The 18,475-nt window shown below is 43.6% G+C and overlaps 2 protein-coding genes across 4 annotated transcripts; one reads left to right on the plus strand and one right to left on the minus strand.

Annotated features, from left to right (window-relative positions):
* Positions 1–621: 621 nt before the first annotated feature.
* On the minus strand, positions 622–3,516 carry tssc4 (tumor suppressing subtransferable candidate 4). Of its 3 annotated transcripts, none has more exons than XM_085464012.1 (2): positions 3,383–3,516; positions 622–2,040 (listed from the first exon to the last, which is right to left on the minus strand). In XM_085464012.1, the coding sequence occupies exon 2, from the start codon at positions 2,012–2,014 to the stop codon at positions 1,142–1,144; it is 873 nt and encodes a 290-aa protein (XP_085320138.1). In that variant the 5' UTR covers positions 2,015–2,040; positions 3,383–3,516; the 3' UTR covers positions 622–1,141. The 3 variants fall into 3 exon arrangements, with proteins under 3 accessions (XP_085320138.1, XP_085320147.1, XP_085320157.1); XM_085464021.1 differs by lacking the exon at positions 3,383–3,516 and adding an exon at positions 3,214–3,376; XM_085464031.1 differs by lacking the exon at positions 3,383–3,516 and adding an exon at positions 3,115–3,204.
* A 2,823-nt stretch (positions 3,517–6,339) lies between these two features.
* shcbp1 (SHC SH2-domain binding protein 1) lies at positions 6,340–18,019 on the plus strand. Its single transcript, XM_085464042.1, has 13 exons — positions 6,340–6,607; positions 7,174–7,380; positions 7,465–7,580; positions 9,590–9,798; positions 9,881–9,976; positions 10,056–10,286; positions 11,187–11,364; positions 11,819–11,939; positions 12,705–12,836; positions 15,282–15,400; positions 16,657–16,743; positions 16,967–17,105; positions 17,182–18,019. Exons 1-13 carry the CDS (start codon positions 6,469–6,471, stop codon positions 17,511–17,513), a joined length of 2,106 nt encoding a protein of 701 aa, XP_085320168.1. The 5' UTR covers positions 6,340–6,468; the 3' UTR covers positions 17,514–18,019.
* Positions 18,020–18,475: the final 456 nt, after the last annotated feature.

Raw genomic sequence — 18,475 nt, forward strand, 5'->3', positions numbered from 1 at the left:
TTGACCAAAAATGCTTTATTATTAGGAAATAGAGAAAAGCATTTTTACTCACATAAGGCTGGATATTAAGACCTTTTAACCTCTCTGAGCTGTGTTGTGGAGGTGGCTAGTTGGAGGATTTCAATCTCTTTCTACTAATGCATAGCTTGGGAAACAAACAACAACGTGTGGGACTAATAAAGGTTATCTTATCTTATCTTATTGGAGAATTCATTAATGAAGCAGAACACGTGAAGTAGGCAGAATCTGGACTCATCGTTGAGAATAACTTTCCCCCACATGTTCAGGTTCAGTGGACATGTTGCTGATATTGTCACGATATTCATGTTCGATGTTGAAATACCTGCAGCCCACATGCACCCCATCGAGGCAGGAGAATGCCCGATGGTAACAGAATATGACTAAGTGCAAAGTATTAACTTGACCTTCAAAATCCCCAGATCGCAGTTCAGTCTAGTCTGCAGGAAGAATGAGTCTGATCCACGAGGGCCCTGCCTATAAAAAAATCTGGATTTACAGGATCTGTAACACAGGGGACTCTCAGAAGTCTCGCAGAGTCGGGTCTCCCTGGGTCAGAGCTGTTTCAGCAGCCGGAGGAGCCACACAATTTTAGACGAGTAGTTTACAACTTTACAACAGTTTTATTCCAGAAGATGGCAACAGTGTTAAATCAATGGTTAAAACTGACTTATCCAAACATTTGTAATTTGGATCCATTTCTTCAATTAAAAAAAGGACAGTTTATTCAGATTGGAAGATGTAGCAAATAATAAACCCTTCATTTTACTTAACATCTCTTTACATTTTGTGTACTGCCTGTCTCATTCATTAATGTGTTGGTGAAACTGGTGATGAAGGTGTGTTTATTTGTTTTTAATGGTAGTAATTACTATCACTGGGAAAACTTTCCATTTCTTATTTTCTCAAAAACCTTTGAATTCAACACTTGATCTCACAATACCAAATACAACAGGAACTAAAATTCTACAATAAGGAAACTGGAAGTATGAAGTGAAGCACTCTGGAACATCGCTGCTGGGTGAAGCAGAACAAACACAGGCATGCGGAGTAAGAGTACAGTTCACATATGACCGTACGATGAAACACTGAGCTGCTGACGGTGAGGACGTCACTGCCGTCATCAGTTGTCCTCACAGCCGGGACGCTTCCTGTAGTTTTTAGTCATCATATTCCTGAAGGAGGTGAACTGGCACCTGGACTCTTCTACCTTCTTTTCTTTTTGCACCTCTTTCTTTTCCTCTCCTTGACCCATAGCTCCACTCGTGTCCTTCTCTTCATCTTTTTGTCCTTTCTCAGTTTTGTCTAGATGTTCTTCTGTTTTCCTTCCTTCTGCCTCTTCGTCCTCCTCCTCCAGTAGGTGACTGAGATGCATTCCTGTCTCCTTTGCACTCACAAGAGAAAGCTGATCATTAGGTTGTTCCTTCGGCAGTTGCTTGGGTCTGAAGATCATCTTGTGCTGGAGGTCACAGGGGGAACTGCCTCTTGCCTCTTGCCCCAGGCTGGACAGGAACTGATAAGCCACCCTGCTATTTTCCTGATCGCTGCTCTCATTCACATCCTCCAGACTGTAATGTGTCCAGCGCTCAGGATGCACTAGGTAGTCTGGGACTAATCTCTTCTTTGGTGGTGTGGGACAGATGGATGACGGATGGCTTGTGTTTTGACTGTGAAGTGAGGATTCGTCTGCAACAGTGTTCTGATTTAGAGAGGAGAAAGTCTGCCTGCCAATACTGTCTAGGCAGTCAAAGATACTGTGGCTGCGGTCAGAGAAGGCTGAGGTACCTCCACTCAGACTGAATGAACTCTGAGATATGGGAATAGCTGCTGGTGCACACACATCATCATCATCATCATCACTGTGGTCTAGGTCTGGGTCAAATGGAGCTCTGCTGGGTTGTTGTTCAGGCTCAGATTCATCACTGGCTGACAGCTGGTCGCCATCGTCACTGTTTATCATATCACCGTGCTGTCTGACATGCTTCTGATCACACATCTTGACACCAACACTCTGACGAGAACCTGATGAGGGAGAAAGGAACAGAGCTGTGCTATAAATAACCATCATAAGGCCAACAAGGCTCAACTGTTGTTCCTCAAAGAACATTGCAAAATCAAAAAAAGCATTTCATGCTATTGTTTTGTAATTATATTTAAACTTGTTCTCTTGACGCTGCAGGGACTCCTGTTACAATGACAATAAGGATATACAGATTCTGGACGAGTCAAAACTGGATGCCAATACTTTGTGTTTTCCACAAACTCTCCAAGTTTTCAAACTGTTTCAATGTCTCTGAGCTTCTTTACTGGAATGCATCATTACAACGGTGGTAGAAAACCTACGATTGTACACTCGAGTCTGAAATCCAGCTGTGGCAGCCACAGCACACTACAAAAGAGGGGGTGAGAGGTGCACGACCGACTGAAGCACGTGACACAGGATGTGATGTCAAATTCAGCATGCAACACCCTCGACATGGCGATAATTATTAATAACAATATTTAAGTCATGCCACTAATACTGTAGAGTGAGCGTAGGCCATAATAATACACTGACCTTTATACTTAAGTGAGCACTCAAAGCGCTTTCTGCTGCAAGCCTCATTCAACCAATAACACACATTTCATGCAAGTGCTTCTGTTTACATTATAGAGGCTTCCTTCATACTGCCATCATTAGTATCATTCCCAGCTCTATCTGTCAATGAGCAGAGACACCACCCATCAATTAGTTTAAAAACAGGAATGTCTCAAAGAACTGGATGACCTCTAACTTTCTGCTTCCAAGTTCAGCTCAAACGGAGATTATTGTACTCGGCCCTAAAAATCTTGGGAATATCAAAGCTGATTCTTCCTCTGGAGAGCATTTCCTGCAGTAACACTGTGAGGAATCATGGAGTCATGTTTGACCAGGACATGTCTTTCTCGCCTTCAGTACTCAAGTTAAACATTGCAATCAGTGGCTGACAAAGTGACTGCTATACATCCTTCACTTATTCGGGTAAAGAGTGGCACTAACATAAATTCTTTTTAAAGAGAGATGCGGCCAAGAGGACAACAGAAACTGTAACCGTAACCGGTATAGCTCTGACTTACTTTATATAACCTTTTTGCAAACCCTGTTCTCCACAGCCTATCTAACAATAGAAGTAAATGTACTGTACGCTGGAAACACAAAGAAACATCGAAAATTACTTTGTGGCACAGCGCTGCGCGGATCTCCCGGGTTACTGATTCTGCGCAGTCCCGGCTCCTGTCCAGCCAGCTAGCACGCTAATGCTAAGTGCTGTTGCGCTGCAGAGCAGCGGTAAGAGAACTGCCGGGGATCATTCTCAAAAAACATTTCACCCTGTCATAGGTTTACCTGACTGCTGGCGCTAACACCGACCCGGTAGTTTACAACGACGCATAAACATCGACTTCCTCTACGCTTGCGTCTCAGAAGCTGCTGCCCCCAGCGGCCACAAACTGTGGCTGCAAAAGGATCAGACGAGCCTCCCGCGAAAAGTCTACACAGAAAAGGCGCGTTTCACTCGGGAAGCATCCTGACATATACTATGCACCGTTTTATGTTTGGAAGGAGAGTGCGGTGGCTGCCTTTTGTTGACACGGAGAAAGCTTATGATATATCGCGGAATGTTTTTAATAAAATTAAAGGAGATAGGCATTAATAGTTCAATGTTTGTTTGTTTTTATATTTTTTACATGATCAGTGAATACAAGTAAGAACAGCACAAAGTGTTTCAGGGATTTGTTTTGTTTTCTGAGAATGGTTTCTCCCAGGGAAGTATAGAGAGTCCACATTCTGATCTATCATTATTACTGGTAAGTTTGAACATTTGGAGAATGGATTGGGCTTTTCTGATGATGGCATAATCTGGAAGATTGGTAAAATGTAATGTTTGCTTTTAAAAAGATAAAAGAAGAATTTAATAATAATGAGGATCATCCATGTCAAGAGATTTTAAAACTACGTTGGGGAAAGGAAAAAGGATGCAATCAAGTCATTTTGGCTGCACAGTAGACAAGATTACAGGGGATTAATGTTAAGGGTCTGAACGGGATGATGGGAAGGGCCAAATGTACCACTGTCCAGTTGACTGTCTGTCCTTTGCCAATAATTTCAATAATTTTATACTCGTTTTGATACTGCAGATTTTAAAGAAAGGACAATGGACTGTGATGGCTGACGTAGCCCAGAGCACTACAATTCATCTGTCTGAGGAAATGGTTGGCAAATGTTTGTCTATGATTGAGCCATATAAAGCATTTTGAAAGCTTGTTAAGCACAGTTGAAGGGGAACTTAGGATCTTGATCAAACTGTTTTGGTTTGTATTAAATACTTGAATAGTTCCTAGAATACGGAAGACTAGTGTAATTAAGAAATAATTAAGAAATAATTAAGCCACTTCTCAACAGGCCGGGTTCCAAAGCCCTTAGTGAGTTTCGTCCAGTGGCCCTGACCCCTGTGCTTAATGTATGGAGCAAGTGGTTAATAAATAGCTCACCTCTTCAAAAGTGGATCAGTGGGAAAAAGTCACAAAGGGCACAGGAGGTGCAATGTTGTTGATTTGACTTCTGCCTTCAATGCAATGAGGAAATACATTTTACTTCAGCGAGTATTTAACGTGTGTGTGGGGGGGGAATAATAACCTCATTTGTTGATTTATCTTTGCAAAAGATAAGAGCTTGTCCCAAATGCACAGGCAAGAATGCACATCAAAAGAATCCATATAAAGAATCCTGCAATCCATGTTGCAGGAAAATGAACTTTTGTTTTCAAGAAGAGGCAGTATAACATTATTGTTCTTTACAAAATATGAGAGAACTGTTACATAATTTACAAAACAACAAATTGCAGCTGGACATAAAGATGTTTTGGACAAATTTCTAGTTCAGATGTTCTTTTTTGTTGAGTTAATAGAGAGAATATAGTTTATAATTTTATTATTATATATTATAAATATATGGCTTGATGTATACTCAATCATCCAGGAAAGGAAATCCCAAAGGGTTGATTCTGTGTGTCTGGATGGAGCATTTTCAGTGGGAAAAACGTTTCATCACTCATCCAAGTGACTTCAGTCTCAGCTGACTGCAGGTTTCCCTATAACGGTATCAACAGCACATTTACACATTGACTGAAACTACCACTGGCAAACAATAGGGTGTGAGGTCAGTCCTAGATATATATGTAGAAAGTTAGTATACCATTCACACTTCACTCCAGTTGGTGGAGGTACTGCACCAAAACGTTGCTTGCTAACCGCCAATAAGAAGCCGAAGAAGTCCGCTCCAGTGTATATTAAAAACTCAGTGTTCAGTTCTTTTTTAATCAATTTAATCAAGGGACTCTGACACAGATAGTTGAGCATTGCTGAATTACTCTGAATTTATTTATTTTTTTAATCTGGCATTCGCAGAATCAGTTACAGATGTCATTCCCTCTTCACTCTTAAAAAATGGACAACCTATCTGTCTGGACCCTATAATGACATCAGTGTCCTCTTCATTAAAACAAAAATAATTGCAACATACAGTCTGTATCACCATATTTTCCAAAACAGAGGACACTTGACCCAGTTTTTAACATATTTAAACGATGCCTTCGTTTAAATATGTTAATTAAAAATGAAATTAAAAAATGGAATTAAATAATGGTACAGAAATAAGGCCTCATCTGTATAAGAAAAATACGACGGTACGAGGGAATTTTTTTTGCAGTTCGTCTGAAAAGCTGCAGTTGTGCTTTGGCATTTTTTAAACATCAATAGGCGCTGATGCACGCAGTCTGTCCCGTCTGTGAGCGCAGAACAACCACAAAGCTGCTGCTCAGGGATGAAGTCACACATATGAGTCCTCTGTGGGAAAATCCGGACATTTTCATTAGTCTCGAAAATCCCCCCGGTTTTTTTGCTGTTTCACCATTACACTGACATTTCCCAGTGCTGATATGTAAAACCATTAAAATACAAAATCTTAAAATACAAAAATACAAAATCACCAGACCCGGCATGTGTGCAAAATTTCATGAGTTTTTGAGCATGTTTAGGCCCTCAAAAAGGCCCTTGTTTTTCCTGAATAATAATAAGAAGAAGAAGAAACGGAGCAGACACAATAGGGCCTTCGCACTCTCAGTGCTCGGGCCCTAATAATAATAATAATAATAATAATAATAATAATAATAATTATTATTATTATTATTATTATTATTATTATTATTATTATTATTATTATTATTATAAGAATCATCAGGGCGGACGCTAGTCCACACGTCTGCACTAGGGGGCGGACCATCCCGCAGCTGCCCTGTTGTGATTGGTTGAGACACTCCAAACCGGGATATTTTGAAAACAGGGTGGCTGCTGCTAGTTTTGTGACTGTTTTCCGAAGAGACGTTAGTGGCTTTCAGCCTAAACGTGCAGAAGAAAAGATTTTACAAGTTCTTTATGGAGCAGGATTCGCGGGATGCTGCGTGTCCGGGGAACGACGCGTCAGACGTGGTCGTGGTTAATCTGGACTTGGGTAACGGAGACACGGACAACGGCCCGGCCGGTAAAGGCTACGGCGGGGCGGATATAAATCGAGGTGAGGTCAGCAGCAGTGATCATCCACGTCCGCGTTGTAATCTTTTAAAACAGGAACCAGCTTGTAGGTTTCCTGCCGTGCATTTGACTGCTCTAGCACTGCTTAACTGACCCATGTGTGCTAATGACAGCGCATATGTGTTTGTAGCAGGCCTGTCACGTTAACGCTGTTAGCTTTCATGTTTCGCTCACGCGACGCGTCTACGCAGACGGTTCTGCAACAGTGATGCAGATAAACGTGCACACATCGTGCTGTAGGCTGAACCTTCAACACTACTGTGGCACTAAGCTATGCTTACATTTTGAATGGCTCTTTCAGCCCTCTGTGCAAATGTACCACATGCTAGTATACGCTCCAGCTGTTAGGTGTCGCAGATTAAGTGGTAACGCTCAAACAGATGTGTGGTAGACTTGCTTTTCAGGAGTCCCTACAAACCAGGAAATAAACGCTGAATATTTCATTTATGAGGTTAATTTAAACACAGTCCGTCAGTCTTATTGCTTTTGACCAGTAAAATAGTCCATGTGAACAAAGATTTTCCTCCATGGTGTTTCCGTCTTTAACAGCCTTGTTTAAAAACGAGGAGGAGAAGAAAGATGAAGATGGCAGTGATGACGACAGTGGAACATACTACTATAACACTGAAGCGTCGGGGACTGGGCTGCAGAGACGTGAGCCACCTTCGGGAGGAAGTTCAAGTCTTCCTGACACGTTCCAGACCAGCCACCTGTTGTTCTACGAGAGGTTCAAGGCCTACCAGGACTACATGCTCGGTAACCGACGTCTGCTAATATTAATAATCGTAACCCTGAGAAATTAGACTGCTGATCTCAGTCCTTGTGTTCTTGTGTGTGTAGGAGACTGTAAGCCTTCAGAGGTGAAGGACTTCACAGCAGACTACCTGGAGAAAACGGTGGAGCCATGTGACTGGTTGGCTCTTTGGTCTACTGATATCTTTGATGTTCTGGTGGAGGTAACGTAATGCTTTCATTAACCTGTGATCACACAGTCTAGTCATAACGACGCTGTAAGGACTGCTTTCCATCCCTCTCTGATGACATGTGTGAAAGCGGAGTCTGCAGGGTGATGGCTGTAGCTGTGTACTCCACTCTGCATCATGTTTAGCTGCGTGCAGCAGTGCAACAAGTGCAAACAAAAACCATCTCAGCTTTGTCAGCTTTATCAAACACCGATTGCATCTTGAACTTGTGACAGGAATGATGTTTGTGGCTCACACTGACTTGATGTCATTCATGACAGAATGTAGGCCAGCGAGTCCTTTACAGCAATTTAAATGCCTACAAACGATGCTGGCTGCCGTTCAGCTGTAGTGGTTGTAGGCTGTCAGTGCGCCGTCTACCTCAGCTGTCAAAATGTCTGTTGTCCACATCATTTACTCTGGAGGGAAGTGTAAGTGTGAAAGGAGTCGAGATGCGTGGATCAGTCACTTTTGGCTCATGACAGAGATGTTGAGGATATTCTGAACTTTTCTGTCACTAAGTCTTGCCTGTTTTATTTTTGTGCAGTCTCTGTTAGGAGAAAAGTTGCTTAAAGTGGATCTAACGTTGCCAGACTCTGACATTTAGTGAAAAAACTTTTATATTGTTTAAGAATGTAATCTAAGTGTTTATCAGAGGGAAAGTGTGATTTGTAGGACACTAGAGCCTGACATGCTGGCATGATGTTAGCTTATGACCAGCTGGTCTTTATCTGGCTTGTAGTCAGCTGTCCTGAGACAGAAGGGCCAGATGTGTAATCTGCTGTGACAATTTCAGGAATAAACAAGCATGTTCATACATTGTCAAAGGAGCTTGCAAAGAAAAGCGTCTGGACTTCTTTAAGTTGCTTGAAGACGTTTCACCTCTCATCCGAGAAGCTTCTTCAGTTCTAAGGTCAAATGGTGGAGAGTCCCAGATTTAAACCCAGTGGGAGTGACCCCCCACAGAGGGACAAAAGGACCCCTGATGATCCTCTAATCACATGAGCCAAGGTGTGAAAGAGGGATTGGGTCACAATCAGCCAGAGTTTCGGGTGAGCTCATTGTGAAACCTGGCCCCACCCTATCATGTGATTTCCTGAGGTGAGATGGCCCTCACACCCACTCAGGGTGGGTCCTTGGTCCCTCTGTGGGGGGTCACTCCCACTAGGTTTATATCTGGGACTCTCCACCATTTGACCTTAGAACTGAAGAAGCTTCTCGGATGAGAGGTGAAACGTCTTCAAGTAACTTAAAGAAGTCCAGACGCTTTCCTTTGCAAGCTCCTGAGGCTACGATGACCTGGATGACTGAGAACCTTCACAGACACATGTTTATGCAAGTTTTTCTGTGTTGGAGCCCTGACTTCAGTTCAGGAGACAAGGCATGAGGTGAGGAGGAGGGGCAGAAGACAGAGGCCAGTGGTGAAGTCATGTAGGTTGAGAGTTAGGCATTTGTCATCTTTAAATTTAAAAAGTACGTATCTGGCGAGTCTCCAGTGACATACAGAGGTCCAACCTGAGCGCTGGATTCGAGGTGGCGGGCCAACATAGCCTGTGCTCCAACATTGCTCCTGTGAACTCTTAATGGATAAACGTTTTTAAGAACACATCAGTTTGTTAGGAAATGTTATTGCACACTAATCAATGTATATTTATGAGTGCAGCAATCTTTTTTACTAAAAACATTACTTTCTCTACCTTTTTAAAATTTCTTTAGTTTTTCTGAAAGTGCTCAGTGGTTATTTTATAGTTTGGAAACACCACCCACAGTGCTATAGTGTTAGCTACACTATGTCACAACTATAGTGCACTGTAACGCTGTTGATGCCATCAGTGACTGTAGCTCACTGGAAAAGGACCAAAGAGGGGGCTGCACAGTGTCTGCTGCCTTTACAGAATGTAAATGCACATAATCAAAGGCGCAGCAAACAAACGTGCGTGCTAATGTAGAGCTTGGAGGACGTTGGTTTGTAATCCTTGGGTTGTGGCTGCTGGTGGTTTCAGGTGCGAGACGTGGAAGTGAAGGACCTGAAGGCACGTGTGAGGCTGGTGCTGCCTCTGCAGTGTGATACCAGAGGCGTTGAGCTCCATGAAGAGGCCATGACGTCTCTCCTGGAGGCCACTCAGCACAAAGTGCCCCTGCAGGAGCTGCAGGTGGTCTACGAGGAGTCTGGGGACATTGATCAGACTGCCCTTGCCCTTGAGCATGTAAGGTAGGACTTGGAGGCCACGGGGAGATTACATGTTGTTGTTTTGCCCTGACGTATATGTGACATCCTTTCCTTTCATCTGCAGGTTTTTCTATAAACACATCTGGAGGGAGTGGGATGAGGAAGAGGAGGATGATGACTTTGACTACTTTGTCCGCTGTGTGGAACCCCGGATACGACTGTGAGCACTCTAGGATGATCCTATATTAAGAAGTGTTGGTTTGTGCCCGTAGCCCTGACTAAAACATGTCTTATCGTAGCTACTACGACATGTTGGAGGACAGAGTCCCAGCAGGCCTGGTGGCAGAGTACCAGTCCTTACTGGAGAAGTGTTCCAAGTGCTTCCAGCAGTTCTCCGCGTTGCGCAGTGGCCTCAGTGCCGACTCGGACTCGGAGCTCGACAACGTGTCCATGGTAGAGGGCCTGAAGCTCTGTGACCAGCTGGAGAGCTTCAAACGCAAGCTGCGCATCATTGAGAACCCCCTGCTGAGGTAGTGTGCATCAGGGCTGGGCATCGTCACTGATTTCTAGAATCGATTCGATTCAGTTCGATTTGAATCTGGGAAAATTGCCTCAGACAGTCAGAAATATTATAATTCAGATCAGTACATTTCCATATTTCTGTATCAATAAAAAGGAAACTGACACACGCAAGACTTTATCAAAGGTGTGAGCATCACAGCAGAGGCCTTTGTGTCAAAGTAGCTGAGCATAAAACACAGAAAAACATGAAGGAGATTTTCCTGTTCTGGATTTCATAAAAACATTCTGCAGTAGATCAAAAACGAAAGAAAACCATTAATCAACATATGAACGTTAGCTCTGACGTTACAGCGGTTTTATTAGAGATACGGCTAACAGGCATTTTGTATAATTTTAAAGAGTTTAAATTTGTTCAGTAAGTAAGTTATTATTAATCCTTTATTTATCCAGGTAAAAAATCTCATTGAGATTAAAAATCTCATTTCCAAGAGAGTAAAGCAAAAAGGGCGTGAACACAAAGCGCCGACCCGCCGACGGATCAGAAACGGCGAGCTGTCCGCTTTCAGCCCCGACCGTGTCCGTGCTGTCGGGTGAGAAAGTCACATCTCACTGATTCTGATCCGTCGGCGGGTCGGCGCTGTGTGTTCACGTCTCTGTGCAGAAGCCGTGTTCCTGCTCTCATTACTGTCTTAGCTGTTTGGTGGTTGTTGAAATTTTGAGGTTTAACCTGAGATTCTGGCATTTCGGGCAAAATAAATTTATATTAAAAAATCGATTCAGGATTTTAATGAATCGATTTCACGTTATCCAAGCCAGAATCGATTTTAATCGATTATTAAAACCCTCGTGTGCATGTCCTTCATTGTTCCTTCTCACGCCCAGTGTTCTACACCCCTCCTCTCATGTAGATACGTGCTGGCCTATAAAGGAAATACGAGGCAGCAGTGTGTGCAGAGCAGAGGACCTCGAGCATCAGGCGCAAAGGTGGTTCATGTGGTTACTGCGTCCTGCAGCACCGTCCAGCTGCAGTCTCTGCTTAGTGCCAGACTCATTCCTCTATGCTCATCTGAAGACACTGAAATTCAGGTCAGTTGCACAGAAGCATAGCTGCGTGTCCAAAGATCACGTCAGCGAATACATTTGGAGTTTGGACCGGATTGTTTCTTCTTCTTTTCTACTCTACCTGAACTCAAAGCGCTTTTTACAACATGCCTCACACCCACAAGCACTTCTTTCTATCCGTTCTTTCCTTCTTTTTAACGTTCACACTCCGATTGATGCATCAGAGAACAACTTGGGGTTAGTACCTTGCTTAAAGGTATTTGGCATGCAGACTGGAGCAGACGGGGATTGAACCACCAACCGTCCAGTTAGCAGATGACATGCTCAAACCCCTGAGCTACAGCCACCCAAACCTTCACCTTAACCCCTCGCACTGACAGCATTCATGCTCTATTACACAGCAAATTTTAATGTTGTTGTCTTGTAACCATAGTGAGGCGACTGTAAGCTGCTAATGGTGACTGTGTCATGTACGTAGTTCCACAGAGAGCCGGTATCAGCTGTGGATTCGTGCTATCAGGGCGACTTGGTGATTGTTCTCCCAGGAATGTACAGTGTCAGCAGCTCCATCTTCATACCAGACTCCATCACCATAGAAGGTAGGACACTCACGCCATGCTTGTGTAGAAGTGATGCTAATACATGGAAACCAAAGATGTCAATTCAGATGTTTTATGCATGATGTGCCGTTCCTCTTGAAGAGCCGTTTGTGTGTCCATCAAATTAAGAAGTACATGCAAGCTCGCCATGGTTGAAATGAAGGGGCCACTATGTTTTACGCAAACGTTGGTTATAAGTTATTAACCTGGGAGCTTCACAGTGCACTTCATAGTTGTATGTACAGGTAGACTGATCTGTGATGGTCACATGCAGCTACACGTCAGGACCCCTCGAACATTGACACCATCAGCGGAGCTCCTGAGCTGCAGCTGAGCCCAAACGTTCGCAGGTTGATATATTACAAAAAAAGACAGCACATACACTGGTGCTGTGATATCATATCACCTGTGATAGCACTCGTACATTAATACAAACATTATTATTGCTATAGCAACACCATTCAGGGAGACGAGATGGACATCAGTTATGAAGGTGCTGACGTGGAGCCGGGTGTAAATGCCTGCACCTGCTGACACGTCTGAGGGTGGATCGCACACATTTCCATCTTTGTCACACTTTCTTCATCCTGAATGCCGCGGTCTGTTTGCCAACTCAGCTGAGATCTCCTCTGATCGTGGTTACAGTTACATGCAGCCACCATTGAATGGAAAGTGTGTGAAATGCAGAGCCCCTTTGTGTGGTTTCAGGGGCTTCTTTAAGTGTGTGTGTGTGTGTGTGTGTGTGTGTGTGTGTGTGTGTGTCAGGCTTTGGGTTTCCTGATGAAGTGGTGATTGAGAAGAAAAGCAAAGGTGACTCATTTGTGGAGTCTACAGGCGCTGATGTCAGACTCTCCAACATCAAGTTCATCCAGCATGATGCCATTGAAGGCATTCTGTGTGAGTATTACGTGCTCTGAGCTGCCATCACACTAACGCATTGTGTCATATTCAAACAGGAGCTAACCTTTACTCTTTAAAAACCCAGCCGCAAACACTAAGACAAGTGCAGACATAGGCTGATTACTTCATTTTGGGTGTTGTAGCTTTCCTGAACAAAGTGTCAGATCAGAAGAACAGTAAATGGTAAATGGCCTGTATTTGTATAGCGCTTTTCTAGTCCCTAAGGACCCCAAAGCGCTTCACACTACATTCAGTCATTCACACACTGGTGATGGCAGCTACATTGTAGCCACAGCCACCCTGGGGCGCACTGACAGAGGCGAGGCTGCCGGACACTGGCGCCATCGGGCCCTCTGACCACCACCAGTAGGCAACGGGTGAAGTGTCTTGCCCAAGGACACAACGACCGGGACTGTCGGAGCCGGGGCTCAAACCGGCAACCATCCGATTACAAGACGAACGCCCAACTCTTGAGCCACGCCCAGTATTCTGTATAACTTTCAAACGCACACCTTAAACAGATAATTCTGAGGAAATGATATCTCGCTAATTTAGAAGATCATCATTTAGCCCGGAAAGCCAGTTTGCTGCGTTATAAAAAAAGCTCTCCTTAAAGCTACAACATCTGACTGATTTTCATGACTAATTGAAGAAAATATAAGCAGCCCTAGGTTTGTCTCTAGCACTGTAGCCAGGCTGACAAAAAGTCTGTACCACAGGCCTTCAGGCTGGCAGTAGTTAAACCGTTACTTCACTCAAGCCATCACCTGACCCGGCGGTCTTAGCTAATTATAGGCCAATCTCCAACCTTCCTTTATATCAAACATCCTTCAAAGAGTAGTTGTCAAACAGCTAACAGATCATCTGCAGAGGCTTATTGAAGAGTTTCAGTCAGGTTTCAGAGCTCATCACAGCACAGAAACAGCTTTAGTGAAGGTTACAAATGATCTTCTTATGGCCTCTGACAGTGGACTCATCTCTGTGCTTGTCCTGCTAGACCTCAGTGCAGCGTTCGATACTGCCGTGTGTGTGTATATATGTATAAAAGCTGCTGCTGGTAATCAGAAGTATAAGAATATTTTGTAGATATTTCTGTATATTTTTGAATTGTGGTGTAGGACGAAGAAGAAAATAATCCTATAAAAGTAACAACAACTTAAAACAAAAACTATCATTACTCTTCAATGTTCCTTTTAGCTTGTTAATTTTCACAAATACTGTAAAGGTGTTTAAAAATAAGCAACTTTTGATGTTTTCAGTTTAGTGAGGAAAAATCCAGTCTGTCTTCAGCTTGAACAAGTGTATTGAAATCTGGCTGAATGTCTAAGGTGGCTATTCAAAGTACAGCTAAGAGGTGATCATCAGTGATAGAGGATCTGGATTGGTTGAACTTCATCACTGAGAATGTGTGTTCACATACGTAGGTAGATCCTAAGTGGAGTAGAATTCTCTGGGCTTGTGTGGAAAGTCTTTGAGTGGAGAGTGAAACTCGGGCAGTGGGACTGACCTAAACTGCTCTGCCAGTAGTGTGTCAGACTAGGGAGAAGAAACTGTGTGCATTTCACTCTTGGCTGTGTTGAAGTCTTGAAATTGGCTTGAAAACTCACCATGCAATGCTTCCAACATGGATGAGTACCTGTGGAGGTGATCAGCTGGTGGTGTGGCTTCCTTGAGTGTTGGCACGTGAGTGAGAATATTGTCCCACATTTGGCTTAAGAGAAGCTGCAACTTTCTCTTGAAAGCCCTCACTGCTCTGTACGTTGCATGCACAAAAAGGCCCTTGCTTTGCAGTTTTCCCACACCGAGCCTCCTGACAGCTGTGTGGTAGCTTACGTTTTCCTCCAAAAGTGCAACAAACTGTCTGTGATTCAGTGCTCTGCTCTGATGAAGTCCAACATTTTTAGCTGTCAGACTTGGTCAACCATCTGTTCTCACACCTATCGCTTTGTCCCATTTCACGCCCAGCTTCTCCAAGCATGCATTTAACTTTGTGAAGAAATGACTCCCTGTCCCTTTCATTGACTGCATGGCTGCCAGCTCCTCCGTGATTTTGAAGTCTGCAGTGATCCCACGTAAAAAGACGAGTAGCTGGGCAGTGTCACGTACACCGCAGCTCTCATCCACAGCCTGGGAAAAGTAGTCAAAGTCAAACATGACCGAGGGGGCCAGGGGTAGCTGGCATCACCTGACGCTGTGCAGACAGAAGCAGATAATACGTCGAGGGTTTTCAAAATAAAAGCAACACAGTTGTATTGCATGCACAGCATAAACACTTGTTAATTTGTGCTTACAACATACCGTATGTGGCCCGTGTAAAATGCCCAGGTCTGTTTTAGGTCGTGTGGTCAGTTGGACTGGAGGTTGTGTTTATCTTAGGTGCGTGGTGTTGTGTTGAGGTGTGTAGTAATGATGCCTTTCTTCTCGTTCCGGTTTGACTGCCAGGTGTGCGTCAGGGGACTCTGAATATGGAGAACTGTGTGCTACAGTGTGACACCACTGGAGTCATCGTGAGAACATCTGCCCGTCTCACCATGAACATGTGCGACCTGTATGGCTCCAAGGTGAGACCTGAACTCCACCCATCACATGGTTTTCTGGAAACAAAAGATATGGCCAGTTCCTCCATGCTGTGAAGTAGGGCTGCCACGATTAGTCGACTAGTCACGATTAGGTCGACTATCAAAATCGTCGACGACTGATTTAATAGTCGACGCGTCGTTTGAAGCTTTGTAAGATCCCAAAAGACGCAGGAATAAGTAGCAGGATTTAAGAGTGTAATAACGGACTGAAACAGAAGATGGCAGCACTGCATGTACAAGGATACCAGCTGCCGTTAAACCCCGAAGAAGAAGAAGCTGTGTCCCAGAATTCATAGCGCAGCTCAGTTTCCAACAATGGTGGCAGCTAGTTAGTTTTAATGTTACTCTTATTATTCTTTCTGGGTCACAAAATAAATGTTTAACATATTTTCAGGCTTGAATGTAGCTGTGTAAACCTCAAATATCTGCTCAGTTTATCAGGACACCGCATATTTTCAAAAGCGCTCCGACGTTTTCGGAGACGTCTGTTACCCACTAGCTCGATAGCTAGCCGGGGGCTAGGTCACTAGAGCCGTGAGAACACCGGACTCCCGGCAGATCGTTTGCAAACCCACCGCCGTCTTTCGCTACTCAGGTTAAACATGATATATGAGTCACTTAGAGAACTTAAACATGTTATTGTTTGGCTTTTTTTAGTATTTTATTTGTTCCTGAGTAAATCGGTTTGGCTGAGATTAAAGTTATAGTTTTTACACAGCTGAATAAACGTCAAGCAGACAGCTGATTATCAGACGTGTGAGATGCTGGAGAATATACTCCGGTGTCCTGTTATATTTTAGATAGCAAGGAGTTTATTAAACTTCACCGAAACAATCTGCAGATTTCATTAAAATTTAATAAACTACCATCTTGTCTTTATTTTTAGTTAGTACAGACCTTACACACTTAAAGCTGTAAGCTAATGATAGTTATATAAGAGCAGATGCTGCTGGTGCAATAAGCTGTAGTTTTACGTCCAATGGATGATGCTCTAAGTAGTCGACTAATCGCAGAAATAATCGGTGACTAGTCGACTATCAAAATAATTATTTGTGGCGGCCCTACTGTGAAGTATGTGTTACACTGGAAACTATGCTGACCTGCCAGCTAATGACCTGACACAAGATCAGTAAAGCTTTGTGTAAAAAAACAAAACAACCCTATGTCCCAGTGTTCTTGTTGTGTGTGACGGTTCTCTGATCAGCTGACTGGTTATGCTGCTCCTTGTCTGTGTGCAGGGGGCAGGTGTGGAGATTTACCCCGGCAGCGTTTGCAGTCTTGTTGGTAACGGCATCCATCATTGTAAGGATGGGATCCTCATCAAGGTGAGATGAGATTCATCTTGCCAATATTCATATTTCTGCCAACTCCATCGTCCTGACTTTGTAAAGCTGTTATCACTGATGCTGTATTGTTAGTAGGCCTTTTACCCCCATTGTGGACACAGTAGTGCTTGTGCTTTGAGTGGCAGTGATGCAGTGGTTAGCACTGCTGCATTGCAACAAACAGGCTGCAGGTGTGATGCCCAGCATGTGCGTGTGCGTGTAGGACTTTGCTGATCAGATGGATGCAATGCCTTCCATCACCATGGAGAACAATGTGATCCACAACAATGAAGGCTATGGGGTGATTCTGGTGAAACCCAACAGTGGGGAAGAGCCCAGCATCCCTGTGGGCAGAAGTGAAGGTGGGTAAGGTGGTAATGTGAGGCAGCTTTGATAGCCCAGTGCACAATCTATAATCAGCTGCCCCTTTCCTCGCAGAGCACCCTGATGCACACACACAAGAGGAAAAGCAGGGAGGATCTTTAGACCATCACTTGATCTCCACCTCATTTTCAACACCACCTGTCAGCACCACGTCCAGCAGCAGCCCCTCGCTACCTCTTTTGGCTGGGTCTGCTAAGAACAGCTCAGACGGTGATGCGGCTGCGTCTACAGGCAGGAAGTGGCAGTTTAGCCGTCAGCTAAGCAGGAACGTGGAGATGTCCAGCCAAGCTGTTGAGGATCTGAAAGACCACCAAATCTTTGTGTCCTTTCAAGGAAACCAGTTCAAGCGCAACGGCATGGGCGATTTTGGCACCTTCTGCTACTAACACTGTGACCTAACGTTGCCACGCACCCCTCGGCATTTCTGCCCAGTGTGTATGATGACACTAATCTTTTTGCCATAAAATAAATGTTGCAGGAATGTGTTGTTCTGATTCACGTGTGTGGAGCTGTGCACAGGCAGGTCTAAATATCAGCTCTGATGTTAACGTCCAGTGGCTGTGGATCAACCCTTCCTGTGGAATTTGCACAAATTCTTTTATCCGTTTTATTCCTCTGAGCTTTTTAAAAAAGAATTTAAATCCACGTTTGGTTTCTGTTTTATTCTGAGGTGGTGGCTTGCAGAGTGCTGAGGTTCACACAGATGCTTTTTAGAACAATGAGTTCAGATTTTTCAGACGTGTATGACAAAGTTAACAGTTTAGAAAAGTTTTATTTGCCATGTTCTGAAAACAGAATAAAAATTAACTCTACAGTTTAATATTTAGAAAGAACCAAGTGTGGTTGATGATGCATTTTGTGAAATGGATGAATAAAATACATTTTAAAGTCATATTTCCATCCTCTTCTGTCTGGATGTGCACCTCACCTGGGACAAAGAACACATGTCGGACGGGTCTTTGCTGGCAAACTTGTGTGGCCGTCCTTGACCAGTTCTGTGCAATTCCATTAATGAAGAACAAAAACAAAACGTACAACTCCTTTTTAAATACCATGGTTTATGTAGTTAGGTCCTTATATATGTTTAGACACTGACGGGGGGGGGGTTAACCTCTTTACTGAAACACTCCAAATATAGTTACATAATTATAGTTACATAACAGACATGTTTTTGAGTCTCAGCTTTCAGTGTATTCTTTCAGGATATGTTCTGTCATCAATGTCATAAAAGAGCTGGAGCTGATGTGAGGTGTGGTGCTTTCATGTGACAAATTTTGCTGTGAACAGGCAACAAGAGGTCAAAGTAGATCTCCATGCAGGTGAAACAAGCCATCTGTTATGTTGCGGG

This window comes from Copadichromis virginalis, linkage group LG1, assembly GCF_057382275.1.
Source record: "Copadichromis virginalis isolate Kocher_CV1m ecotype Utaka linkage group LG1, C_Virginalis_male_GT1.1, whole genome shotgun sequence".
Taxonomy (NCBI): domain Eukaryota; kingdom Metazoa; phylum Chordata; class Actinopteri; order Cichliformes; family Cichlidae; genus Copadichromis; species Copadichromis virginalis.

Coding starts and splice junctions, on each gene's coding strand:
- tssc4 (XM_085464012.1), bottom strand. CDS start 2,014: ATGTGTGATCAGAAGCATGTCAGACAGCACGGTGATATGATAAACAGT.
- shcbp1 (XM_085464042.1), top strand. CDS start 6,469: ATGGAGCAGGATTCGCGGGATGCTGCGTGTCCGGGGAACGACGCGTCA. Junction 6,608..7,173: donor CGGGGCGGATATAAATCGAG/GTGAGGTCAGCA, acceptor CGTCTTTAACAG/CCTTGTTTAAAAACGAGGAG. Junction 10,287..11,186: donor ATTGAGAACCCCCTGCTGAG/GTAGTGTGCATC, acceptor CCTCTCATGTAG/ATACGTGCTGGCCTATAAAG.